Source organism: Setaria italica, chromosome VI, assembly GCF_000263155.2.
Source record: "Setaria italica strain Yugu1 chromosome VI, Setaria_italica_v2.0, whole genome shotgun sequence".
In the NCBI taxonomy this organism is placed as follows: Eukaryota; Viridiplantae; Streptophyta; class Magnoliopsida; order Poales; family Poaceae; genus Setaria; species Setaria italica.
In genome coordinates, this window is record NC_028455.1 from 33,120,784 (window position 1) to 33,148,229 (window position 27,446).

Consider the following 27,446-nt stretch of genomic DNA (forward strand, 5'->3'; position numbering starts at 1 on the left):
ACTGAAATGGACATTTTAGGTTCAGATTTATCTACTTGCAAAATCCTTTTACATGGCTTGTCGTAAAGGCACTTTAACGCTTCAGACTGAGATGAAGACACCGAATTTTCCTACTTTATGCGAAAGATCTTCATGCAGTCCTTGCCGTTTTCTTCAACCAAAACCAAGCAGGGCCCAACCAAGTGGAGTGAGACTGAGACCCAATCGCCATCTCTCTGCCATTTGGGTCCCACCACACGACGGACCCACCGACAAGTCTAACTGGGACAAGTCAATCCCGACCCCACGCGCGGACACGTCACGAGGCATTTCGCTACGCGTCCCCAGATCCCCCCACCCCCAACCCACCACCACCCTCTTCCGGGCTCTTCGTTTCCGCTCCCGATTGGTTCCCTTCCCCTTCCCGACCCGACCCGACCGGAGAGACCTTCCAGATCGAGGCAGCCGAGGCTGCCCTAGCTAGAATCTCGCCTCGCCCAGCCATGGCCGAGGTCGCGGACGCGTCCCCTCCCCCCACCGGCGGCGGCGGCGGCGGGGACCGCAAGCGCCGCCACGCCTCGCCTGTGCTCCCGCCGCCGCCCCCCGGGCCCCCGCCGCCGGGGCCGCACAAGAGGCATCGCAGGGAGGAGGGCGGCGGCGGGTTCGACCGGCGCCGGCTCGGTCCAGTTGGCGGCGGAGGGCACGAGCAGGACGACAGGAGGTGAGTGGGCGGATTCGGGGAGTTCAGCTTGGTAGCTTAGACGATCAGATCAGAGCTTGCTAGGTGTTTTGCTTGTTGCTAACGGTCGTAATTGGTCGGTCCTTATTGGCAATCGCTGTTTTAACTTGCTTTAACTATGCTGATTACTGATTCGATGTTGCGGCTTTGCAGTGCGCGATTTGAGGTTCCATCACGTTAGGGATTCTTAGTTCCACGGTTTAGCTCCTGTATCCCTTGAACACTATCAATGACCTGAGCTTCCTGCAGTGACTGTGCTTACCGTTCGACTGAATGTGCCATTCAATAATTTGTGCATTCAGAGTCTTGTGATGTTGCCTTTTTCTTACGTGAGGTAGCGTATTTGTTGATGTGTTGCGACTGTAATAGCTTTTCAAATGCTTTCTCTGCTTGGGTTTGTTTTCTCCATTTGACAACTCTAGCTTGTCTATAAGTAGAAAAGAAGCAATTTATGTGATGTTTTTGTTGTCTGATTTTTTTTCTTGCACATTGATTTGAGCGCTGTGGTAGTTTTTATAGCTGTTGAGATTTATCTTCTAGGTGTGGAAATGAGCATGTGGCATAGGAGGGAGTGGGGGGATGGGGAGTTTAGCTTGGTAGTTGACATGAGCAGATCAGAGCTTGCTAGGTGCATTGCATCTTGCTGTCACTCGTGGTGTTTATTGGTATTGCAGTTTTTTATTTTGTTTGGCCATGCTGATTAGAGGCTGCCGTGTGATACTGTGACGTGAGGTTTCCGTGCATGCTATTTGTCGTAACAGTGGTGTTAGGAATTAAAGTAAGAGAAAAGGCCTGTTATATTTTTATGATTTCTTGGCTGTTTGGCTATGAGGACATTGCTTCATTACATTAGGAGACTGTTCATGGTTCCTATGCTGAATATCTACAGTGCCATCTATGGCCGAAGCTTCCTGCAATGACAATGCTTTCTAGTCAACTGAACGTGCTATTAATAATTTGTGTGTTCAAAAGCTCATGGTGCTCCTTTCATGTGAAGAAAAATATATTTCTTGACGTGTTTCAACTGTTGTAGATGTTTGGTAGCTCTTTACAGTTTTCTCTGCATGGGTTTGTTGTTCGAATTTTGGAACTTTAGGTGTTGCTATAGCTATGAGCAGGAAGGAAGGAAATCATGTGCTGTTTTTATTTTAACTTAGTCTCTGAAATCTTTTGGTTTGAGCATGCAGCAGTTTTTGAAGTTTCTATTTGTGTCCTAGGTATGGCAACGGTCATGGTGGCGTAGGAGGAAGAGGTGGTGATGGTCGATATGGGAATCGTGCACCAGGTATGAATTAGCGAGCCAGGGTTACCATTATCAGCTACCTGTCATTAGTACAGATGTAGTTGTAAGTTCAACAGGTGATTGAAAAATTAGTGCTGATCTAGTTCGTTTGTCCCGTAACTGATATGATTTCTCATGATCTTCTACAAGTCTGTCAAGCATGCAGAACATGTTTCTTTTCTTTAAAATTCTTGAGACATAGGGTACTAGAAACACAATCAAGCATTGATTAACGCAAATGTACTACTAAGTATTTATTGTCAGTTCAAGCTACTTGGTATGTACGGATCGAATTTCTTGGTTAGTGATGTTCCTTTAATTGTAATATTCCTTATTTGTATAGATTGGTCGGATTCTGGACGTGGTGGATGGAATGAAGGCCCTGGGAATGGCCGTAGGTACATATATAAATCTGGATTGGCTTCATGTACTTCTATTATTTCCTTTCTTTGCTAAGAAAATATTACCTTCTGAGGAGTCACTCCCGTCAGGATTGTACATGGTTTGCACTGCATTATCTTTCGAGTAAAATGCATGGGCAGCCCTTAAAACTCGTTATGCTGTGTCATATAGGTCCACAAGCTCTCAAAATGCATTTTGGCCCTCTAATTTGTTAGGTGATGCACCGTAGGTCCATACGGCTCCATGTGACCTCCCTTTTTGCCGCACCGTAGGGGCATTGGGCAGGAGTGCACGCCAGGTCGGTGCCATGCAAGCAAGAAGATGCTGAGATGTGCCTGGGCCACCCATGCATTTTACTCATCTTTTTCTCAAACACAGTAATAGAAGGAATAAAAGTTTTTAGTATAAGGGTGAGAAGACCTGCTAAAAAAGAAAGGAGAAGAGAAGAGTAAAAACACATACTAATGAAGGAAAACATGCCCAAAGAAACACAAATCAACAGCAGGATCAGAGCAGAAGCTTTGATAATCACACCTGCCATGCACCAAGGACATATGCTGTGCTCACCACTGCTTCAAAGTATGGTGTCACCCACCAAAACACATAAGTTTCAGTGTTCCAGATAGTAACAAACTTCCAGAATCATGGACTCCCTCTGCTGCTCCTTGTCCTCTGCTGCAACATAATCTATTGCTAAAACAGAGGACCTAATTGACATTTTTTTTACCTTTTGTTAGCTATTGCTTTTGTTTTGACACAATATGGGAAACAACTAGAGTGATCAACACTGATGTTCTACAGGGAAGGACTGATGTCATACAAGCAGTTCATTCAGGAGCTCGAGGATGATGTTTCACCAGTCGAAGCTCAAAGCAGGTGTGCTGTGCTAGACCTTTTTTAAGTGCAAATTTCTGGCAGGCATATATTTCAACTAGAACCAGGCTTTGTCCCTTTTTATCAAAAGAATAATTTCTGTTGTGCGTGGTACACTTTCTATATTGCTGTGTCTATGTGTGGTACACTTTTTGTATGGTTGATGTGGAACAGTTTGACATTTTAGTTCATCCTAATTATTTATAGATACGAGGAGTACAAGTCAGAGTACATCACAACTCAGAAGAAAGCATACTTTGACCTCCATAAGGATGAAGATTGGTAACTGTTCTTTAAATTACAATATTGCGATTTATTACTTATTCTCTTCACTAACTTCTTAATTTTGCATCTCGTTCTTGTAGGTTAAGAAACAAGTACAATCCTACAAATCTTGAAGGGGTCATAGAAAGGTTTGCTATTTTCTTAGTCTATTTCAACCATACTTGAGTCTCTCTTGTGTGGTTGTGTTCTGCAATTTGTGCAACATTTTTTCTTTAATGTTCTTGCCCATCTGAGCTGTAATTATTTTTTATTACAAAACAGAAGGAATGAACTGGCAAGAACTACTGCAAATGAATTCTTCCAAGATTTACAGAGTGGAAGTCTGGACACGTGAGATGCTCCTCCTCCCCTTCCCCTTCCCTCTCTTCCCCCTCCCTCTCACACACACCATGCTTTGTTTTTGTACTGTGCAACGCGCACGCGCGCGCACACATCAAGAATTTGTATTAAGCAGTATTTGTTTTTGGTACTGTGCAGTGGTCCAGGGTTGACAGGTTCAGCAGCGAGCAAATCAGGAAATAATAGTAGTAAAAATCTTGTGGATGCAGATGGTAAAAAAGGGAAACTTGGGAAGGGCTCTGACGATTTATACTATGCTGCTCCCAAGGCTCACCCAGTTAGTTCTGAGGCTCGGCGAATCCGAAGTGACATTGAGCAAGCTCAAGCTCTCATCTGTAAACTTGATTCTGAGAAGGGTATTGAGAACAATGTTCTCTCCAGTAGTGACCATGACAAGACAGACAGGGATAAGTCACATGGTTCAATGGGGCCAATTGTTATAATACGGGGATCATCTACTGTGAAGGGTCTTGAGGGTGCTGAGTTGCTGGACACTCTTGTTACTTACTTATGGCGCATCCATGGTGTAGATTATTATGGTATGTCTGAGACAAATGAACCTAAAGGCCTGAGACATGTGAAAGCTGATGCGAGGACATATAATGGGGATAGCTCAAATGCAACTGAATGGGAGAATAAACTTGATTCATTCTGGCAAGACAGGATTCAAGGTCAAGACCCGTTAGAAATATTGAAAGCAAAGGAGAAGATTGATGCAGCTGCTACTGAAGTGTTGGATCCATATGTGAGGAAAATAAGGGATGAAAAGTATGGGTGGAAGTATGGTTGTGGAGCCAAGGGTTGCACTAAGCTTTTCCATGCTGCCGAGTTTGTCCAGAAGCATCTTAAACTCAAGCATGCAGATGTGGTGGTTGAGCTAACTTCGAAAGTGAGAGAGGATATTTACTTTGAGAACTATATGAAGTATATTTCTGCACTCTCATCCTTTTGATTAAGCTATTTTTTGAAATTGTTGGATGATTATGGTGCATTTATCTTGAATGCAGTGATCCAAAGGCGCCTGGTGGAACACCTATCATGCAGCAACCTGCTCCAGTAAGCCTCATTACTAAGTTTGTACTCACTTGCAAATTGGTGGCTTTCTTGTGTAATTCTTTGTATGAATCCATGTTCAGAGGGGAAAAGGCAGGCAAAGGCCACCAATAGAAAGTCGGCTGAGGGATGAGCGTGGAAATCGTAGGTTCGACACAAATGTTGATTCACCACCACATGATGGGTCTGGTGAAAACCCTGATGATGCTATTTATGATTCATTTGGTGATCCAATTATGCATGGCGCCTTCCCTCCAGATATTCCTGCTCCCCCGATTCTAATGCCCGTGCCTGGTGCTGGGTAAGTCTGCAACTTCTGCTTGCTTATTTTGGAATTCGAACGGGATGCTCATTGTCAGTTCATCTCCATTGCAGTCCGCTGGGACCATTTATTCCTGCACCCCCGGAAGTTGCCATGCATATGATGAGGGATCAGGGCGGGCCACCTCATTTTGAGCCAGCTGGAGGTCCACATCCTAGGAAAGCAGGGAGGGGTGGTGGCCCCCCAATGCGTGGTCCATCCCCAATCTTCAGCGCTCCTCCGCCTACCCATATGCATGATCCTCGTAGAATACGAAGGTTAGTACTTTTACTCTTTGCAATTTGCACTTGTGTTCCCAGAAAGTCATCACCAGTCAATGTAAACAATTCACTTCTAACATTCCGAGGCGTGGTCAACAGCAACTAAGGATCCTGAACAGTAGAAGGCGGCGTCATTGATTATTTTTGGCCAACTTATCTTTGGCATCATTGTTTACAATGGTTTGCACATTTGGGCATCTTTCTCCTTAGGCTGAGTAACAAATTTAAACAACTCGAAAGTTTAAGCTGAGCAGCAAATTGAAACTCCTTGTTGCTGCCACTGGATTATTGTACTCTGACCATGTTCTAGTACTTAGGCAGCCAGATCATGATTATGTGGAATATGTCTGTTTTAGAATGTATAATACCTGACTAGGATGTGTTTACAGGTATTGTTCCTCCTTTGTGCATGCTAACAATGCAAATCTTGTGCCTGCAAAAAAAAAACAGCCTAAAACAATGTGATTTGGATATTTGTCGATGTGAACTGCCAACAGATATTTCTCTGATGTATTATCTCTGTCTTTTCTGGTTTCACCAGTTTTTGCCTTACCCTGATTTCAGCTACCAAGACCTTGATGCTCCTGAAGACGAAGTGACTGTGATGGACTACCGAAGCTTGTAGAACTTCCCAGTTTCATGTGCCTCCTGATACTTGTAGGTAACATTACAGCTTGAAAACACCTCGCCATCTAGAATTATTGTGGAGGAACCCCAGCAGGCATCGTGTCCCACCTAGGGGTGGTAATGGATCGTGGCCCTCATGCCTCCTACACAATCCAACTTAGTCCTATTTAATTTTTAGTTCAAAATCATATAAATTTATGGCCCGGTCCTTATTGAGCCCGATCCTTAAATTTGCTTACCACCCCTGGTCCCACCCTTGAGTTGTCGCTTCTCAGTGTTTGTAAAATGAAACACAGGAAGTACATTCCATTTCACCATGAAACGAGGAGGTATTATCTGTAACTTTGTACAACGTGAAAAATTTTCATTCGTGTTCTCTTAGGCACAATTACCCTTACCAGCAAAATCCCTGTCAGCCCTAACGTACCAAGCCCAAACATGATCTTGTTCTTGTATCCGTCTTTTCGGGCAATCTCTATGATCTGAGTTCTCTGTGTATGTACTCCATAATACTCGCTGCACGTGCGAATGGCAAGTGGGGTTGGAATCTGGTGCCATTGGCGTGCGTGCTCGCAGCTTATCAGTACCTGGAGCTTGTTTCCAGAATTCTTCCTCCCCTGTGATCTGGCGGAGCTGGCAAGCATGTTGGTCTAGCCAGTGGACAGATACGGGTGCTGGCGCTGATGGTCCAGCTCGTGGATGGAAACTGTTTGGAAAGTCCGGTACCCCTGCTGGAGTCCAGTCTGTCTGTATCTGCTGACCCGATCTGGAAACCATGTGGAACTTAAATTTTGCTGACTGTGATCGCATGGCCGGGCGATCGCTGCCACCACGCGGAATCCTGGGATCTCGTCTAGCGGCTAGCGGCGGGCAGGACGCAGGAGCCCCGCCGGGCGGTCGCTGTCGGCCACCTGCCGCCGCCGCGCCGGAGCTCCCGCGCTCCTGCCCGGCGTGCAAGCGAGCGGTGACGGGGACTGGCACGAAAGGGAGATCGAAGAGTACTATGAGAGGGTAGTGCAGGTCAGCAGGCGCATGCGTGAGGCCGCCGGGTTCGCGGGCGAAGTGAGGGGCACGCGACGGGGACGGCGGCGGACGGGACCATGGCCGGATCGGATATTCAGATTGGATCGAATAATGCCGCCAAATGATACGGTGCTGCTGCGGCGTCAGAATTCGTTCTGTCGCCTCGACCGGGCAAACCATTGACGTGCGGTGGTTGTTGCCGGTGCGGCACCGATTTCTTGGCGATGATGACACACTGCTGCCATAGCTTTGGCTGAGTTTAGACGAATTCACTCCAAAATCCAAATCCGATGCTAGCTCTCAGAAATTCAGTAGAGCAGTCAGTAACTTAGTTTCAAAGAAAACTTTTTTGCGCGTTGGCATGTGTAAGTCACTACTAGAGGGTGTTTGTATCCTTGTGCTAAAGTTTAGCTTGAATCACATTAGATGTTTGTGCTAATTAGAAGTATTAAATATAGACTAATGACAAAAATAATTGCATAAATTAGAGCTAATTTACGAAACGAATCTATTATACTAATTAATCCATGATTACACGTAGTATCACCTGTGCTAATCGTGAAGCATGACTTGTACCTGGCAAATAAAGTCCAATGACCTCACGACACGGGGCTGTCATAATGTTTCCCGGTGGAGGTATACCATAGCCAAACGAGGATTACGTCAGGTAAAAAAAAATATCTTTTTTGCCCAAAGAGGAATACTTTTTTTTATTTAACGCATAACAGTCTTCTTTCCAATTTATGCATCTCTGCGAGGCACCACCGACCAAAAGATCCCCCCGGCCCTGACAGTGTAGCAGTCTCCAGCTATCCACTCCTTTTTTTGACGCACGACAGTTATCCACTCCTACCTGAACTTTTCCACTCCCATTTCAAATCCGGCAGCTAAACCCGCCGCGCCAAGCTCTCCTCAACTGCGTCGTTTTATACCAACGATCCGGTCGTTGCTTCCCGCCAGATACGGACCACTGACGTGTGGGCCCATCCACGTCAGGCGGGGGGCGGGCTCCCGATCCCGGCCACGGGTCCACCCGCGCGGGCCCATGTGGCAGCGTAACGCCACGCGGAGAAGCTTCGTGGAAGCTTCATGCCCCGCCCCCCGGCAACCGCCTCGAGAACGAGTCCCCATTCCCGACCGCAAAACCGGGCCAAGGAAGAAGAGAACAAAACGCTTTCCCAGAGAGCAGAGCACGCGAGAGAGAGGGAGAGGGAGAGAGAGAAGGGGGGTTGGGTGAAGCGGCGAGGCGAGCTGGGGTTGAGCAGGCCCGCCGGAGGTTCTAGAAGCTTCGCGACCCCGAGGTGAGCCGATTGGTTGCCCTTGCCCTCCCCCCCGCCCCCTCCCGTGGCTTTCCCGCCCCCACGGCGATCTCGTGATGACACGGGTGCTCCCTTTCTCTCTCGTCTGTGTGGCGCGCAGGGCTCGCGCGCGTCGGTGTCGTCTCTCCTGCGAGCGGAAGGTGGGCTGGCTGCTTCTGCTGCTGCTGCTGCTGCTGCTGCGGGGGATTGTCTGATCGGGCGGCATGGCGCTGGGGAGGTCGCCGCCGCCGGAGATCCGCTCGCCGGACGAGCGGGGCGCCGCGGAGGACGCCGCGGAGGCCGAGGCGGAGGAGGAGGAGGTCTTCGACGACGCCTTCGACATACCGCACAAGAACGCGCCGCACGACCGGTTGCGCCGGTGGAGGGTACGTACGCGCGTGATCACCTTGCCCCCTTCTCTCTGATTGCGTTCCCTTCGAATTTGGATCTTCGGCGAGCCTGGGTTAGGTCGGGGATCTGGAGTGCGTAATGCGTGTGGTTTCCTTGGATTTGGAAATGGTTGGTTGGTGCGTACTATGCGGTGTTCTGATTGTTTGCGTATGCCCGGAGAGTAGAACAAGCAATGCCCGGATGATCTCGTGACTGGAGTGTGGAGTGTGGGAGCTGTCATTCCGAGGTTCGAAGCGTGGGCATTTTACTCTAATCTCTGCTCCACATGGCGAGAAGGGGAATGGCACTCGTGACGAACATGTTTCCCATTGGAGAACTATGCCTTTTGAGCATTTCATTGAAGAATTATACTTCAGTGAAATGCCTTGATGCATTGCTGATTCTGGTTGGGTTTTGCATTTCTACATTCCTACGAAGGCATAGTGATCTGTTTGATGACAAAAACAGTACCTGGTCCCCCTCAGTTGCTGTGGATATTCGTGTAGCCACAAGTCTTACTAAATTGGTGAGTGAAAAGTGGAATACTGATAGTAAAGGTTTGCCTTGCACTCGTCCAGCAAGGGTATTTTCTGTAGTTTCACTGGTTTGCCTGTCAATACACTGGGAAATTATGAAAAGAAACATCAATTTTTACAACAATGAGGCTTTACTAGGTTTACTTGAGAGTGTAAGTTGCTCATGTGAGAACTAGTCGTGGTAAATGTGAAGATGGGTGAAGAGGCCTTTGGGATAGAGAAGTATACCGTGTGTAGTAGATCAACACAAAACTCCCTAGTATTGAGTTCTGACAAATATGGTTATTTTCTACATTTCAGCAAGCAGCTCTTGTGCTCAATGCTTCGCGCCGATTTAGATATACTCTAGACCTTAAAAAGGAGGAAGAGAAAGAGATTATAAGAAGGAAGATCCGGGCCCATGCACAAGTTATACGGGTACTGTGTCATTTGCCTGCTGAGAGATCCTATTCTCTCTTTTTGGTTGTTTCATTTTTTGTATTCTAAATTTGTATTCTCCAGGCAGCATTTCTTTTCAAAGAAGCTGGCCAAAAAGATATCAGAGGTATGGCTACTACTTTATATTGTTATGTTAACCTCTGTCTTCTGGATGATTACATCAGTCTAAAGTCGAGTAACTTTTATTCTTTTAGTATGTTGGGCTTTGTTGGTGATACTTGTGACGGATGTTTCATGTTAACATGCCATCAGTCATCATTCCATCCGTCTACTGAACGTTAGTGATAAAAAAGGGTGACTACATTTTCCTGCTTCCTTCCTAAAAACCATATCAGTTATCTGGTGGCAGTGTAGCAAAAGTTCAATTCTATGTAATCGATTAAGAAGTGACAGTGCCCTCACATTGCAATAACAGCCAAAGTAATTAATTCCACTAATTTTACCATTTTAATATTTTTCCTTCAAATCATTTTATTCTTTAAACTGTCCATTAGTACATTAAAATTCATCCGGTTTGTTCATAAAATTCAGCTTCCCACTCTACCCCATAAATCATCTCTGTCGCTCCCTCCCTCCCTCTCTAGCTGTATAGTATTTTCCTCATGATATATCTGCTTGGACACTAGATAGTCCACTCACACAATCTAAAGTTAATTGCTCCTCTGTTTGTTTATACTTGTGCTTAATGCTGTATGTTCCTTTATGTGCTTGTTTTACATACAATTTATTTATATTCTTGTGTTATTTTTAATGTCCTTGCACGAAGCAGAAGCTTATAGTGGTATAAATCTTGCAACGGCCTCTCGCAGTTTTCCAATTGAACTGGAAAAGCTTACCACATTAAACAGGGAACATGATACTGTTCTTCTTCAAGAAGTTGGAGGAGTAAGTTAATACTGAGCTAGATCACCAATTTTTTTTGTTTACATCTCATTTTAAACTCCGCTCTGTCACTAAAATCCATTCAGGTCAAGGGCCTGTCAGATTTATTGAAGAGTAATTTAGACAAGGGAGTTAGTCCAAACGAGGATGAATTGTTACAAAGGAGGAGTATTTATGGAGCAAATACATATCCACGCAAGAAAAGGAAAAACATACTGGTATGCTATAAGTAAATCATGCACGATTTATATATTATTTCCAAACTTTTTAAATAACCACGTAGAGTTACAATGTCAGGGGCCTGTAGCCTAGTGGTTGCAGAGACCTTAGTAGCACCCCAGGTCCTGGGTTCGAATCCCCGTGGGAGCGAATTTCAGGCCGGGTAAAAAAAAGTCACTCGCTGGTTCCCTTGGTCGACATGGGTGAACCGATCTGTGGTGGGTGGGTCCTCGTGTAAGGGGCTGGTCGTGTGGGTTGGGCCTCAAAGCATGGGTCAAGGCTCGAACCACAGGGGGCGGCATCCCCATGTATGAGGGGGCCAGCTTTCGTGACTTTTCTCGGCCGGGCTCCGGTTGAGCTCTTCTTAATGTACCGTGGGGCGGTCTTTCCCCCACCGGCTGAGTTTTTTTTTTAAGTTACAATGTCCTGCCATTAACACATTTGGTTACAAGTTGCCTTTGTCTTTTCATTTTCTTTTTTAAGCCCTTTATCCTACGTATATTTAATATAGTTTCTCTGCTTAAAATTTGATCTATTTTGATTGAAATCATGTCTCCTATTTGCCACTGGAGGGGGTTTAGGTCCACATTTCAGTGAGATAGCTCAATGGCAAGGAGAATTTTTTTTATTGGTTTTGGAAAGGAGATAAATTTCAAAATCTATGGTAGAAAGGAACTTGAACTGTAAAATCAAACTAGAGTACTAGACATGGGTCCTACCAAAATTTTCTATTTTTGCAACACTACATGCATTTTTCCTCCAATGTTTGCAGTTTCAAAACTTAATCCTGTTATGTTTCATTCACAGCGATTTGTATTTGAAGCATGCCAAGATTTAACTCTTGTCATTCTAATGGTAGCTGCTGCCATATCACTGACATTGGGTATGACCACAGAGGTATTATGTTATATCATCTACTATTAGACTGCATTTTCATTTTCCTGCTGCTCTCCTGGCAGCTTTGAACTAAAAAAACTCATGTCCTTTATTGTACATATCACCTTACTTCTACTTTTCATTAATATTCATTTAGGGTGCTGATGACGGATGGTATGATGGTGGGAGTATTTTTTTAGCTGTCTTCCTTGTGATACTTGTTACCGGTAATGGATTTGGATTACAAGTTCATCTTTTTCAGTAGCACAGCAGTGTGTTATTTTCTCATGTTATCATTGCCATTTCTCCAGCAATCAGTGATTATAGACAATCTCTTCAGTTTCGACATCTGAATGAGGAGAAACAGAACATACAAGTGGAGGTGAGTATGGCCGTGCCACACATGACCATTTTCATCTGTAGTTCTAGGTACCAAATGTTAACAATTCATTGACTGTATTTCTGATTTGCTATCCCTTTTGCTTAGGTTGTTAGAGGTGGTAAAAGATCGGCAGCATCAATATTTGACCTTGTTGTTGGTGATGTAGTTCCTCTCAAAATCGGTGACCAAGTAAGATGGTATATTATTTTTTTCATCTGTTTTTTTATTTTGTGTGTAGAATCATCTGCTTATCAGTTTTTTATTTCACCTTCAGGTTCCTGCTGACGGTATTCTGATATCTGGCCATTCTCTTGCAATAGATGAATCGAGTATGACTGGAGAGTCAAAAATTGTAAGTCTATCGGAAGAGTCAGCTGCTTTTCTCAAATCTGCCTTTGTTGGATTTTCATGACGCAGTGTTATTTTAGGTTCACAAGGATCAAAAGGCACCATTCTTGATGTCTGGTTGCAAGGTTGCAGATGGCTATGGTTCTATGCTTGTGAGTCTGGCAATCTCAAGCATTTTGACAACATCTGGAATTGAACATCCCTATTTTCCATGGCACTGTGCACTGGACTAATTTATTATTTATTATTCATTTTAGTATTGCCAATTTTCCATGGCTAAACTAACTGTAACTTTGCTTATCAATAAAAAGGTAACAGGCGTGGGTACCAATACTGAATGGGGTCAGTTGATGGCTAACCTTTCAGAAGATAATGGTGAAGAAACGCCATTGCAGGTTATTCTCTTTAAGGATAGTGCATATTCTTTTTTTGAGCGAAAACAGTAGGGGAAACCCCTACTGTAGTAAATATATTAAATATATATAAATAAAAAGAGAGCTATATTCTTGAATGGACTAGGACTGACAGCTTTCTTTGATTTACGCTTTTGTCCTTATTAGGTTCGCCTGAATGGTGTTGCAACTTTTATTGGTTTGGTAGGCTTGTCCGTAGCTGGTGCAGTACTTGTTGTGCTTTGGATAAGGTATTTTATTTTTACTTCATACTGCAACTATCACAAATGTCCTCTCTCTCTCGCTCTTACAGACTTTAAATTGAACTACAGATATTTTACTGGACATACCGAGAATCCTGATGGGACTACTCAATTTGTTGCTGGGACTACTGGTGTGAAACAAGGATTTATGGGGGCAATTAGAATTTTGACTATTGCTGTATGTAATCTTAATCTCATTAGTGTCAACCTAGTACTATGAACAGTTTTAAAGACTTTGCTGATTCTTTTCTCTTTTTTATCCACAGGTGACTATTGTAGTTGTTGCTGTGCCTGAGGGACTCCCATTGGCAGTAACTCTGACGTATGAATCCCTTGTGAATTACATTGATTTTTCAGGGGTTTGACTATCTGCTATTTTTTCAGGCTTGCGTATTCAATGAAAAAGATGATGCGAGACAAAGCGCTGGTAGACAAAGATTACTTTATTCATATTTATAAAAAAATGTTTGACAAGAGGATTATATGATTTTTTTTATTTTGTCTAAATATAGGTCAGACGGCTCTCATCATGTGAAACGATGGGATCAGCTACTACAATATGCAGTGATAAGACAGGAACTCTTACCTTGAATAAGGTATGTATTTACCAGTCCGTTGGCCATTCAAAATTCTGTCATGATTTATTCCCAAGATGAACTGCGCTTACATAATGCTTCTTCAGGACTTTCCATATAATTTAAATGCTTGAACATGCATATGCTCATTGTTATCAATTACAACGAGCATATTCTCTGATACGTTTAGTTGTGAAATTGCATAATTGATGGCACCATAATTTGTTTGGTAACTTGTATGAAAGTAACCGTGCAGATGACAGTTGTGGAAGCATATTTTGCTGGAACAAAGTTGGATCCCTGTGACGATATTAGCCAGATATCAGATGATTCAGCAGCAATTATTCTGGAAGGAATTGCACAGAACACAACAGGAACAGTATTTTTGCCAGAGGTATAGCAAATTCTCCTTGTTATCAATATCATTTATGGAAACTCATGCCTGGCTTTCTGCTTTGTTCATAGTTCAGAAAATAACAGGTTCGTGTCCAGAACTATCAGCGGTTAACAATTTGTAAATCAGATCAATTAAATGAAAATTGCGTGAGTTTTCAAGCACTGGTTTTTAAAGTATGAGTGTGGGAGGCAACACGTTCATCACTAGTTTAAGCTTTGAAACAATCAGGTTATCTAATGTTACCGGTTCTTGCCCTTAAAAAGTTGGAAACTTGAACTGAGCAGCCTCCTGGAGGCAGTCTAGGGATACTGTTAAGGATCATCCATAGCACTTGTCTATATCAATTACCAATCTGCCATGTTTGATACAATGCATCCATGCCTTTCCTTTGTACAGGATGGGGGAGAGCCAGAACTTACGGGTTCACCAACTGAAAAGGCCATTCTTTCTTGGGGTCTTAAGGTATTATTACTAAAGTTTCCTTCACTTTTCAGTTTGTCTTCCCTTTTTTGTTGACTTGACCTTCCACCTTGTACAGATAGGGATGGATTTCCATGACATGAGGTCAAAATCTTCAGTCATTCATGTTTTCCCATTTAACTCAGACAAGAAACGTGGTGCTGTTGCAGTACAGGTAGTACACAAATTATGTATATCAGACCTTAACGCAAAGAATGTGTCTATGAATATTTGTGTTAAATATTTGACTTATCTTCTTTTCCATTGCTTTATCTTAGTACATGTAACACTTGTCGTGGGGACATAAAATAATGTGACAATGTACAGCTGAGTGTTCCTATTGACTTTACATTTTATGCCGTATTTTCTATGTTTCAAGTAATCTTTAATTAATGGTTAATATCATTGCTAGTGAGAGTTGATGTCAGCAATTTTTAACACTTGTAGATAACATTTCATATTTGTTAGCGGGCTAATATTGTTTTCCAGGTGGATTGCTGCTGAAACTAGCAAAAATTTGCCAAATGGTTACTATTGGCCACCTTGTTACTAGTTGTAAACTGGCTATGGATGTGTTTCGAACATAATTTGGATTGTGATATATTTCAAAACTAGCCAGTTCTGGAGACACCACCCTCCTTGCGTGGGTGACTGCTTGCCTGTCAATTGCCTCCAGGGTTTTAATCATTAGTTTTCATTGCCCATTTCCTTTTCTTCTTTGCATCAGGATAGCTTTTCATAGTCTTGTTTTTGTGCAGGGATCTATAACCTGTATATGACTTGTATTGATGAAAGCTTCTATGCCACATTGTTTCTTATTTCTGATATAGTTTCTGATATCTTGGTGCTGTGTGATTTCTGGAATTGCAGTCAGATGAAGGTGTTCATGTCCACTGGAAAGGTGCAGCTGAAATAGTGTTATCTTCTTGCAAAAGCTGGCTTTCTGTCGACGGTTCAGTTCAGCCAATGAGTACTGAGAAAGTAATATCCTCTCCTAACTTGTTTGTCGGTTACTCTGAGATTTGTCGGTTACTCTGAGACCCATTTGAATTTTTAAAGTACTGGTTTCTCTGAGGCTCACTTGGACTTTTACGCATTTGCAGCATGATGAATACAAGAAATCTATTGAAGACATGGCAGTGAATTCATTACGCTGTGTTGCTTTTGCATATTGTGCTCCTGATGGTGAAATGATTCCAAAGGAAGACATAGCAAACTGGAAGTTGCCTGAGGATGACCTGATTCTGCTTGGCATAGTAGGAATAAAGGTGGTTGCTGGCTTACTGCTATTATGTTAACTCATTTTAAGTTCGACCGTGTCACAAATATGAGGGAGTCAAGTCCTGTGTTCAAATACTTGAGTGTAAGACAGCACTCTGAAAAAAGAGGGTATAGGACAGTACAGTCGATCTGAGTTCTTCTGTTTCCTACTTGCTTGTGTCATGAACATAGCTTAGTCTTATTTTAACGGAGAGAAGAAAAAACAATATGCATGATTAGGCAAAAAAAAAATAATATGCATGATTTGGCAAAAAAAATGCATGATTCGGCAACTCGGCACAATCCCATACTTCAACTGATGTATACTATTTGTTATTCACCGGAGCATTCTTAACATGATTTACTTCTATATCTATGAGCTTGCATAATAATACCTCCTCTTCATATCTATTTGCATTTGTTTTTAAGCATAAATGCACAATTGGTGGTAGCATTCAACAAAAGAGTCTATTGACTTATTGTTCTGTAGGACCCCTGTCGCCCAGGAGTAAGGGATGCTGTACGACTATGCACTACTGCCGGTGTAAAGGTTTGTTTTACTTATATTGTTTTTATTCTTCATGTATCATGTTACCTTTCATTTTAAGGATCACTTATGCTTTTTGTTTTTTTAATATAATAAAAGAACAAATAAGATAGCATAAATTGGAACTAGTGCTAACATGAGGAATGGATAATACTGTAATTGTACACTAATAATATTGAAATTGACAAAAAAAACCCAAAAAAAAAGAAGGATTACATATGTTGCCTAGCCATGTTTGAGCATGAAGAAAAATTGCTAGCTTTTGCCCTATGGTTAGCTATGGCAATCCCTTCCTAAAAGCAAGCCCTCGTGCACTCTATATGGCTTACACCTTATTAAACACTGGAATTGCTCATTAACCAAATATTGTGAACTGGATTACATTCAACAGTCATTGATCCAGCCCCCCCCCCCCCCCCCCCCCCCCCCCGGAAATGATATTGCTCTTATTATGTGATTAATAAGCCACTGTATTTGCAATCCAGGTGCGCATGGTTACTGGAGATAATATCGAAACAGCTAAGGCTATAGCTTTGGAGTGTGGAATACTAGATGCAAATAGTCTTATTTCGGAGCCTGTTGTAATTGAGGGAAAAGTGTTCCGTGAGATGTCTGAAAGTGCGAGAGCAGATGCCGCTGACAAGATAATTGTAACTCTCTCCCTCCCTCTCCCTTTTGATGCCTCACAAGTTATTTGGTCTTTTCTGGCTTTCTTTCACTTTGCCAATTCATTGTCGTTATAGCCTTTTGTCTTCAGAAGCAATTTTTAAGTTCTTTCATTTTTTTAGTGTTGTAGAGCTAATTACCTTGTTTCAGGTGATGGGGAGATCGTCTCCAAATGATAAACTTTTGCTTGTCCAAGCTTTAAAAAAGAAGGGACATGTTGTAGCTGTTACTGGTGATGGTACTAATGACGCCCCTGCATTGCACGAGGTGACATGTTTAGCTCAAAACATTGATGAGTCATTACATATTGTCACTTCTTTTGACGTTGATGAGTTTATTGTTCCTAAATTGCTGCTTGATTTGGTGCCTAGGCCGATATAGGTCTTTCAATGGGCATTTCAGGGACGGAAGTTGCTAAAGAAAGCTCCGACATTATAATCTTGGATGATGACTTCACATCAGTTGTCAAGGTTTGTTTAGTAGATAGAATTGTAGAAGAGAACTTAACTGCCTTACTGCACTCAACAGTGATTTTTTCCTTGTAAATAATTCCACTTGGAGCTAGCCAGCTGCATTGATAAATGTACCTTTAAGGATGTTATATTGGGCTTCTTACTAAATTATCACCGTTGACAATCAAGTCTTGAACATGGCAGTATGGCACACATGTATAGTCCTTGGTCGAAAATGCATTTTCTAGGCAATAATTCTGGTTGTATAAGGCTGTTTTGGGTGAGATTTAGGTTAGAATTTATGGATTTCAACCTCGTTCTTCTCTTTCAGGTTGTTCGTTGGGGACGGTCTGTCTATGCAAATATTCAGAAATTCATTCAATTCCAGCTTACTGTTAATGTTGCTGCACTTGTGATTAATGTGGTTGCTGCTGTGTCCTCTGGTGATGTGCCCCTAAATGCAGTTGAGGTAGGGACAGTTTTCCTTGTTTTGTGCAATTTGCTCTACTACAGCCATTGCTGCTTCTATTGAATTAGCTACTTGTCATGTTGCATGAAAGATGTTCTGAAATTTTAATATTATTCTGAATATCTGTGGAAATCTGAACCTTTCTGGTAAACAATTAATATACAACTCAAGACATATAGCTTAACAATGATGCAGTAGTTTCTCTGAGAAATATCCAGGCTGTTCCTTTCATGTACTTTGTCATCATTCTTTCTTTCTTTCACTTTTCAGCTTCTCTGGGTGAACCTTATTATGGACACATTGGGAGCTCTTGCATTAGCAACCGAACCACCAACTGACAACCTTATGAAGAGAAATCCTGTTGGTCGAAGGCAAGTATCCTAATTTATTGTTGACAACATCGTGTGTAGTATGTTCCCGTGCATATTAACATGCATTCTGAATTTAAAATATTCTACTGCAGGGAACCTCTTGTTACAAATATCATGTGGAGAAACTTGTTTGTTCAGGTTAGTATTCCTTGTTATACAATTGGATTCTGCTTAATCTTCTTTCTTTTCCTAATTTATTTGGAATTCGTGCAGGCCCTTTACCAAATAGCAATTCTTCTCATCTTTGATTTTGCTGGAGTAAGAATTCTGCGGCTGCAGAATGAAAGCCGATATAATGCTGAGAAGATAACGAACACCTTCATCTTTAATACATTTGTCTTCTGCCAGGTGGGTTATTAGTTTGATTGCTCATTCAAGAATCATAGCAGAACATTACTGTAGACAGGTCTTGTTTCGCCTTTTAGACAAAAATGCATTCTAGCGGTGGATTATTCTCAAAAGAAAAATGAAATTAATTTTAACTTAACTAAGTTTATTAGTCTATAGTTGCTAGCCTTGATATTTCCATGGATGCTGTACTTCACAATAGCTCATGTTATAGGCTATTTACGCCTGATCGTAGTCAAGTTTCATGTAGGGCATAAAAAGCTTGTTTTTAAGCTATGAATCCTGACCTTATACCATGCAAAAATGGAATATTTCGTGGTTAAGAAGTTTGGAATGATTTTTATCAATTTTCAACGACTTGCTAGCTTTCTTTGCATTTCAATCTGTTCCGGTAATTTAATGTGACCGGTTTCAAACTCCTGGAGTTTAGGCCCTTGACTGACCATATATTTGCCTGTATAGTCAGACTAACATGAGTGAAGTTAACATGAATTTTTTGCATCGTTTTGACAATTTACCTTTGGAGCTGAGTCTGTGCATCTGAAAATTTGTTTTTGTTAACTTGGATGTGTTTTCAACTCTAGATTTTCAACGAGTTTAATGCACGCAAACCTGAGGAGAGGAATGTCTTCAAAGGAGTAACAAAGAACCACCTCTTCATGGGAATAATCGGAATAACAACAGTACTTCAGGTACAGACTATATAGAACTTCTTTCTGTATTTCCAAACACCCTTGTCCATGGTGAGGTGGTTATGAAGTTGCTCTCCTCTGGCAGATTCTAATAATTCAGTTCCTGGGGAAGTTCTTCAAGACGGTGAGACTTGATTGGAGACTATGGTTGGTTTCAGTTGCTATTGGCGTTATAAGGTGCGCACTTCAAAACTTAGCAACCTCTTATGTTTTTTCAAAGTTTATCAAGCCTTTAAATGTGTTATATGCTTAATACACTACACAGTAGTTTGAACCTATGATCCTGAAATGCATTTATAAACATTGAGGAGCATGACTTCAACTCCATCGTTTCCGTAGTAGTTCTGTTGTGAAATTAAATGTTGAGCTAATGCAGCAAAGAATAATCTCGGTGTGATCCCTCATAACGTGATTTTTTCCAGTTGGCCCCTGGCATATCTCGGGAAATTCATTCCTGTGCCCGTAAGACCACTCCAGGACTATTTCAAGCCCCGCTGCTGCCGGAGAGCGCGCCGAGGTGAGTCTCCACGAACAAGCTACCGATCCTTCTCTGCATTTTTTTTAAAAAAAAAATCCAAGAGGCTGAGGAATTCACTTGACCGTTAACGCAGATGAGGAAGAAGGCAGGCAGACGTAGGGCGCAATCGAGTAAGCCGGTGTAAATAGCCATGTCATAAGAAGAGAAGATAAATTTTCTACTGGTTCCACGGGAACAGCCGCTTGGGGAATGTATAAGTTGCCAACAGAGCCCCGGCCTGTTAGTTTCTTCTACAGGAAATGCAGTGGGAAACTGTACAGCAGCCAAACTCCTGTCCTAGGCTACTAGCCTACTACTAGGTGTAGGTGGTATGGCTTTGCGGCAGCGGAAGCGCAAGCGCAGTCGGAGCTACTAGTTTTGTGCCTCGCTTAATTAGCTTGCGATCTAACCATTTTTCTCTCAATCTGGCTGTAAATTTGTAAATGTTTATCTGCTACGAGATGTTCTCAGTTTTCCATCCATATAATCTGTTATTATCTTACGAAAACAAAGTCACAGACATACAAAAAAGAAGTTAATCAAGCGCCGAAGAGCCTTTCTCTAGACTCCGGTCTGGCGACAGCGCGCGCCAACTGCCTCCTCGCCTGGACCGGTGTGGGTCTGTCTAGGTGTCAAAGCAGCTGCCCCTGCAAAATCCTCAAATTGATCCAGCGACAGGGGTGGGCGGCGTCTACCTAGTTTCCCTTGACAGGTCCTGGCGTGTAAGAACTCACTTGGGATGCCCTTCGGGACCTGCTGCTGCCTGCATGTCTCGTGTTCATGTGGGGAATGGAGAAATCACATCCTTCTGAATGTCTCGTGTCTTCAAAAAGGACCCCTAGCGGGCTCTTCTCACACTCCCTCAAACGTCAGGCCTCTCAGTAAAGGACGCTGTGACCACGTCTATCGAGTGTTGCATCATCAGAGCGCTCTGGACTCTGTGCTGCAGGAACTCCTTGCTCATGTTCACCTGACCGACGCAGAGGACGCTCAGGGATGCCCTTTTGCCGAGGACAGCCAGGGTGGCAACTTACAAGAGCAACTGTCAGCCAGGGTGGCAACTTACAAGAGCCTCTTCTCAGAGTTTAGGGAAACAAAGCCCCGCCACGATTTCAATTCTTTTTGTTGCCTTCTAGCGCAGTGGAGGATCCAATGCAAAAGAAATCTTAAGGAGGGAAATATAGTTGCTGCTGACACTTGTAAAGTCAATAACCGCGCTGAAACGCTGGGTCACTTGATGCTCGCACTGACATTTCGCGACCAGTTTCTGGAGCTCTGGACAGTGACACGCCCCGCCACACGTGCCACAGTGCCAGTAATTCACTGCCGCACTTTCTTTCTCCTCTGCTGCTGGAATGTTTGGAAGCATCGACATGATGATGTTTTTGGAGTTGGAGGAGCCTCGCCATCACTGGATCGCCGGGCGGCGTGCAAACAAGATGCTCAACTGCAAACAAGAGCTTTGCCATCACTGAATGGCCGTTTCTTTTGCAAGTCTTGCAAAGCATGGGGTCTGTAAGCTGCTGGCGAGATTGGATAAGTTCCCTCATCTCCACGGCATCAACCCACGTCCTCCTCAACGGCGACCTAGTCATCCTGATTTACAATGTGCGATGTTGTTTTATCCTACTCATGGAAATTCTACATGGACTCCTCATGAAGACGGTTCAAAGCGGCGTTCTCGCCCCACCTGCCAATCCAGCGATTCACTATGAATGCTCCCTTCCATCGTCTGCAGCTGTCCCTGGTAGCTCCCTCCCCCCACCTTCCTCCTCTCTTCTCTGCTATTCTCCCTCCCTTCCTCGCCTCACGTCGTGGGCTGATCTTCTTTTTGATGTTAGATTGCTGGACGGATCCTCCTGTCGAAGGTCAGCGGCTTGCGACAGCTTCCCCATCCGGTAAGATCTGATTGAATCTTACCAATTTTTTTCCGGAAGGGTACGAGTTGCATTCACCGGCGGAGCGGAGCTACGTTGATGTAGAGTAATTTTCAAAGGATCTTATTGTAGCACACACATACATGGCTGCATTGGATGTCTAAATTACAAAAGCACATATTTAGTTCTGCTGTTTTGGAAGACTACATGCATTCCCTCTCACACACACTCTCCAAATTGAATATCTGTGTTATTTTGGTTTTGATTAAGTACTACAAGTCCCTACCTTGTTCCTAAAACTTGTATGCTCATTGAATGTTGGGACTTTTTACGCGTCATGTAGAATGTGTCTAGCATTACAATGGATCATCGAATAGCTAGCAGTTCTTAATTAAGACAGCGTCAAGAGCGGTCTGAGCAAGGACCATACAGTCTCCTAACGGCTGCTTTCTTTTAGGTAACTACATGGACTAGAGGCTGTTCTACCGAAAAGATAGCGAATGCTGTCCGGGAGAGTATCAAGAAACAGGAAGCGAGTCTGAGGAGAAGGATGAAGGACCTGGACGACAAGTACTCCTCTGAATTGCAGACCCATAAAGTTGCTTATTTATATCTTACATTTCTTTCTTAGTATTCTTACTTTAGGCGGTGGGATGTAATTTTTTTATTCTGCAAATATAATTTAATCTGTATGTTGAATTCTGTGTGCGTATGCTAGTTTTCTACTTGATCTGATTTCATATGTTTGATCTGGTTCATCTGTTTTCATATTTATTTAGTTTTATCTTCAATTCTGTGTGTATTAAATTCTGAGTGAGCAACATCTTTGTTTCACTCAAATTGAAGTACCTAGATTTTTTGGGTGCCCAAATCACCCGTGTGAGGGCAGCCACCAAATCACTCAAATCTTTATTATTATGACAAATTTGTTTGCTGGAATTTCATGTATGACATCAACAAAATGAAGTATTGGTGGACTAGTATTCAAGTTGGCACAGTTCTTTTTGTTACCGCCGCTTTGGTCTATGGCAAGTGGGAAGTGAAAGAATCTCTGTTCCCTAAGGGTAACAATGGTACAATCTGTAACTATTTTTTTAAAAATTAATTTCCTTCGAATTCTATTACTTTTTGTACTCTTTTTAATCTTCTTTATAAATGCAGGTTCTTCATCTGTCAGCTAGGGTTTCTATATGCGTGCTACAGGAGCAAGGTACAACATCTTTGCCCTTATTTCTCCATGCATAGTGACTATAATTGATCTACCAAAACAACAGCATAGATTATGTTATCATCTTCTTCTTAAAAGGTATCCCTGACCAGCTGCTCATCCAAGTGCTCGAGTTATTAGGTTGATTAAATCAGCAACCTTCTGAAGGATTGAGCCATGTCAGGAAGTGATAGCTTGAGTTCTTGGAATCCAGAGTTGTTCCATAATCATTCTCAATTCTCTAGATAGTTCTCTCTTTTATTAATTTTACCCCATTTAAAATACTTCACAGTTATAAGATATATATCTCCCTTTCTTGACCAGTCCGGGAAAGCACTGAACCTTTTCCATCAGAAAAAAGCAGTGCACCCTGGTCCCTGGCGCACCGCAAGTTACTACCAGTAAAATTTGATGAGTTTAACTAAAATGAAAGTTTAACGAACTTATGCACTAAGTACTTAGAAAATATATGGCCCAACCGGAAGACTAACATTTGTAAGAAATGAAACTTTATTACAACATAACAATATTACACAAAAGTGTACAACACACTCTCTTTAGTAGCTAGCCTAGCACTCATCCTTTACTTCTACCCTACTCCACTCGATCATCTACCATGCTCATGGTTGAATGGCATGACAAGGAATGGGGCCTCTATTTATAAGTCAAGGGAGTTCATAGGATGATGACATGTGTCCCCTTCTAGAGTTTTCACTAGACAAATATCTATGGTCTACACTATTCTAATTTTTTCATGATAACAATATCTAGTGCTTTCATGGAAAACATCATGGATCATGAGTTGTGAGGAAAGCTCTAGAAGTTTGTATTGCTTTTCTTCAATAATTTCACTCAAATTGAAGTACCCAGATTTTTTGGGTGCCCAAATCACCCGTGTGAGGGCAGCCACAAAATCACTCAAATCTTTATCCTCAAATCTTTATCATTTTGACAAATTTGTTTGCTGGAATTTCAGGAAAGGCGTCAACAGAATGTAGTTGTTGTGGACACGCATTCAAGTGGGTACTATTTTTTTTTTGTTACTGCTGCTTTGATTTACGGCAAGTGGGAGGTGATAGATCCATTGTATCCTAAGGATAACAATGGTACAATCTGTAACTATTTTAAAAAAATTAATTTTCTTCGAATTCTATTACTTTTTGTACCTTTTTAATTTTCTTTATAAATGCAGGTTCTTCATCTGCAAGCTAGAGTATGTATGTGCCTGTTGCAGGAGCAAGGTACAACATCTTTGCCCTTATTTCTCTATGCATAGTGCCTATAATTGATCTATCAAAATAGCAGCATAAATTATGTTATCATCTTCTTCCCAAAAGGTATCCCTGACCAGCTTCTCATCCAAGTGGTTGAGTTATTGGTTGATTAAATCAGCAACCATATGAAGGATTGAGCCATGTCGAGAAGTGATAACTTGAGTTCTTGGAATCCAGGCAAAGAACCATCCCTAATTCTCTAGATAATTTCCTCTTTTAGTAAATGTACCCCATTTAAAATACTTCACAGGTATAAGATATATACCTCCAGAATAGTCTTTCCAGGGAAATACTTGGCCCTTAACACTTGTGCACACAGGGTATCAGGAACTTGAAGTAGTCTCCAGGCTTTCCTTGTCAACATTGCGATGTTGAAGGTGTATAAGTCTTCCTAAAACTAAGCCCCTCTTTGATCTTAGTTTTTCCCAAGTCAACCTAATGAATTTTATTTAATTTGTCTTCCTGGCTCCTCCAATATTGCCCAATCATGGCTGAGATTTCTTTACACAAACCCTTGGTTAAATCGAAACATGCCATGCATACGTAAGGGTGGCATGAGCTAATGCATTTATCATGATTTCCTGCCACGCTTCTTAGAGTAGTTTTTCTTTCCATGAATGCGAGCTTTGATTTACCTTAATGTATCCAAACATGCGTATTTACCAATATATACAGGCAGGTGCAAAACTGAAGCATTAGTTGTTGGATGGTTCTCTAGATAACCAGCTTTACTTCAAATTGGATGGTTCTGTTGTACAGTAGGTTGATGGCTTTAGGGGCTTAGTTTAGCAATGTGCGGGTTCATCATTGATTTTGTCTGTCCTTACTAGATTGATCGTAATCCACCATTTTCAGAAATTAGAAAATGATGTTTGGGTACGAGACTTTACTGATTGTTGACCTGCTATAAAAGAATGTATTTTTTTTAAGTTGATACGGTGTTGCAATTTCAGGCATCGATGAAAAACCTCTGTTGAAGACCCACATTGCTGGTATCTATCGGAACACCTCCTGCAGCTGTCGAGCGTTGACTTACTACCACTGGACATGTTTTTTTTGTGTTAACTTTACACCGACCAATATGTGGATATATGACGGTATTTGCCAGAACACCTCCTAGCTGTCAGTAACAGTTGAGGGTTGACTCAGTACACTGTTTTTTGTTGGTTCACCTTTATGTGGGACTCTGCAGGGATATGCAGCTCGAAGAGACGAAGCTGCTTCGAGGGATGTTTTTTTTTTGTTGCAGTTTGGTGGTAAATGCATGCAAGGGTGATATGTGTTAGAATTGGGTCGTTGGTGACAGAGATTTTGTGGAACATGCAACGTTATTGCCTCACTTGGACAGATCAATTTCCTTTTTTCTGTTTGCATGGATGTCTATTGGGTCACGGTGTGATGGATGTTTGCGAGGATGATGTAAGTTGAAATTTCCCAACAAAAACCAAGCACGAACGTGGTGCAGTGTTTGTGAGTACTATGAACGAGTTTGTGCCCGCCAACATGGTGCCCAGTGTCTGCGGCGTCGTGCGTGCTTGTTCCACTTGGTTCATCGAGACATGGACGTGGTATCACCTGGGAGGCGTTTCGATGGCTGCCCATGCTAGTCCACAAGCAAGCAAGCAGACATGTAAAATTTTGCAAAAGGATTCTTAAACTTTTCGGAAATGAAACTTCGATCTAGACAAGCCCCTTGCGAGCAGCGAACATCGTTTATTTTACAATATATTCCTGAGCTCTCGAAAATACTTTAACCACCCAGACAAGGGAAAATTTGGAATTCGTGGATATTTTGCTGAAAACCACAGCCGGTGTTTTTTTCAAAAACACCCCCGCCGCTCTCACCCGGCGACGCGCGCCCAGCCCCGACCCGCTGACCTCTCCCATTCTTCTTCATCTCTCCATCTCTCTCTCTCTCTGGCTCTACTCCCCGGGGGCCGCCGCCGACACCACACCGCCGCTGCTCTCCTCCTCTCCTACCCTCCGTCTGCTCAGCCCCTCGCTCTCCCTCGCTCGTTCTCCTTGGCTGCAACGAGCAGCACGGTCCCTAACCCTAATCTCCCACTCTTCTTTTTTTTAGGGTCAACGGGGGGTCCTCACCTGATTTCATTGCTAGGGCCTTTGGTAGGTCAAAGTCTTACACTTGTGTTTTCAGCAAAGAAAACGGGAAAAGAAGGGTATCAGTTACAAAAGGTCAAACAAACCCTACAGTGCCAATCTAGAAAAGAAGATTAAGATCAAAATGCCAACACATGCAACCAAATGGGGGTAAGACGCCTTTTCACTGGCCTGTGTTATCATCAACTAAACTATACTTTGCCGATCCCCATTCCGCAACTGTAAAGCGTTGAGTCGACGCCGAAGCTGACAGACAACAGTCTTGACGGCAGTGTCTCAGAGGACCATCCGAGATCCAATCGACGTCCTTCTACGCTCTTTCTGGGGAGGAAATCACAAAGGAGGAAGGGTCGTCGAGGGAAGAACGGGGAGATCCAATAGAGGGGATCATGGTCCCGTTAACCCGGCATAAGATGAGACAGTACAATCAAGGAAGGAGGATGATGACAGAGTAGAGACGCCGACGATAATCACACTCCTGCTCATGATGACAGCTTAACAAAATGGTGCAGGGAGGCGGGACCTTAGCAACAGTACCAACCAACATCTTGGCAGGGGAGGACACGATACCAGTGTCGTTAGGAAGCAAGCAGCAATCTTAGCAAGTGGGCAGGAGGCATCTCGACAAAACCTCCATGGAGGGGTGCGGCACCCGAAGGCGTCGCCATTGTCGGCACCGGCGCAACACCGGGCATCTCCCACTCTTCTCTCTTCTCCCCGCTGCCCCTCGCTACTCGCCGGACGCGGCCGGACAGATTGTGCCCTGACAGCACACGCTGGACTGGCATGCCGACGTTCCTAGCCTCCGCGGCGGTGCAAGTACGACATCCGCCGTCGGTCGCTCCGTCCCCGAGGTTCTAGCCTTCCGCCGCCCCCGACCCGCGCTGACGAGCTGCGGCCTCATCCCCTAGCTCGGGACACGTCCCAAAATGGAGCACCGACTGCCTCTTCCTGCGTGCACTGCGCACAGCAGCCCCTGCTCCGATCCAACCTGCCGCTGGACGCCTTC

At 43.1% G+C, this 27,446-nt stretch overlaps 2 protein-coding genes across 2 annotated transcripts; both read left to right on the plus strand.

The window, feature by feature from the left end:
• The first annotated feature begins 359 nt into the window (after positions 1 to 359).
• On the plus strand, positions 360 to 20,473 carry LOC101775448 (calcium-transporting ATPase 5, plasma membrane-type). The gene is made up of 46 exons (XM_012846882.2): positions 360 to 700; positions 1,936 to 2,003; positions 2,344 to 2,398; positions 3,204 to 3,278; positions 3,483 to 3,557; positions 3,641 to 3,688; positions 3,822 to 3,890; positions 4,038 to 4,823; positions 4,907 to 4,955; positions 5,036 to 5,253; positions 5,328 to 5,531; positions 6,099 to 6,155; positions 8,697 to 8,868; positions 9,709 to 9,825; positions 9,910 to 9,952; positions 10,616 to 10,731; positions 10,815 to 10,946; positions 11,755 to 11,844; positions 11,981 to 12,050; positions 12,135 to 12,205; positions 12,311 to 12,394; positions 12,480 to 12,557; positions 12,634 to 12,705; positions 12,865 to 12,948; positions 13,114 to 13,196; positions 13,278 to 13,386; positions 13,475 to 13,530; positions 13,593 to 13,635; positions 13,721 to 13,804; positions 14,040 to 14,177; positions 14,577 to 14,642; positions 14,719 to 14,814; positions 15,510 to 15,620; positions 15,743 to 15,907; positions 16,390 to 16,449; positions 16,932 to 17,096; positions 17,263 to 17,379; positions 17,484 to 17,582; positions 17,896 to 18,033; positions 18,304 to 18,404; positions 18,497 to 18,542; positions 18,618 to 18,752; positions 19,337 to 19,444; positions 19,530 to 19,621; positions 19,867 to 19,961; positions 20,056 to 20,473. The coding sequence occupies exons 1-46, from the start codon at positions 483 to 485 to the stop codon at positions 20,079 to 20,081; spliced, it is 5,184 nt and encodes a 1,727-aa protein (XP_012702336.1). The 5' UTR covers positions 360 to 482; the 3' UTR covers positions 20,082 to 20,473.
• Positions 20,474 to 21,718: 1,245 nt separating this feature from the next.
• On the plus strand, positions 21,719 to 25,696 carry LOC105914526. Its single transcript, XM_012846705.2, has 8 exons — positions 21,719 to 21,859; positions 22,296 to 22,408; positions 22,806 to 22,911; positions 23,000 to 23,048; positions 24,022 to 24,068; positions 24,238 to 24,286; positions 25,273 to 25,416; positions 25,512 to 25,696. Exons 3-8 carry the CDS (start codon positions 22,909 to 22,911, stop codon positions 25,577 to 25,579), a joined length of 360 nt encoding a protein of 119 aa, XP_012702159.1. The 5' UTR covers positions 21,719 to 21,859; positions 22,296 to 22,408; positions 22,806 to 22,908; the 3' UTR covers positions 25,580 to 25,696.
• The last annotated feature ends 1,750 nt before the right edge of the window (positions 25,697 to 27,446 follow it).

What these genes read in the sequence shown, in the direction of transcription:
- LOC101775448 (XM_012846882.2), top strand. Translation starts at nt 483, where the DNA reads ATGGCCGAGGTCGCGGACGCGTCCCCTCCCCCCACCGGCGGCGGCGGC. An exon ending in CACGAGCAGGACGACAGGAG is followed by an intron (nt 701 to 1,935) that starts GTGAGTGGGCGG and finishes TTTGTGTCCTAG; the next exon opens with GTATGGCAACGGTCATGGTG. An exon ending in AACAGAACATACAAGTGGAG is followed by an intron (nt 12,206 to 12,310) that starts GTGAGTATGGCC and finishes CCTTTTGCTTAG; the next exon opens with GTTGTTAGAGGTGGTAAAAG.
- LOC105914526 (XM_012846705.2), top strand. An exon ending in ATGCGTGCTACAGGAGCAAG is followed by an intron (nt 23,049 to 24,021) that starts GTACAACATCTT and finishes CTGGAATTTCAG; the next exon opens with GAAAGGCGTCAACAGAATGT. An exon ending in CAATATGTGGATATATGACG is followed by an intron (nt 25,417 to 25,511) that starts GTATTTGCCAGA and finishes GGGACTCTGCAG; the next exon opens with GGATATGCAGCTCGAAGAGA.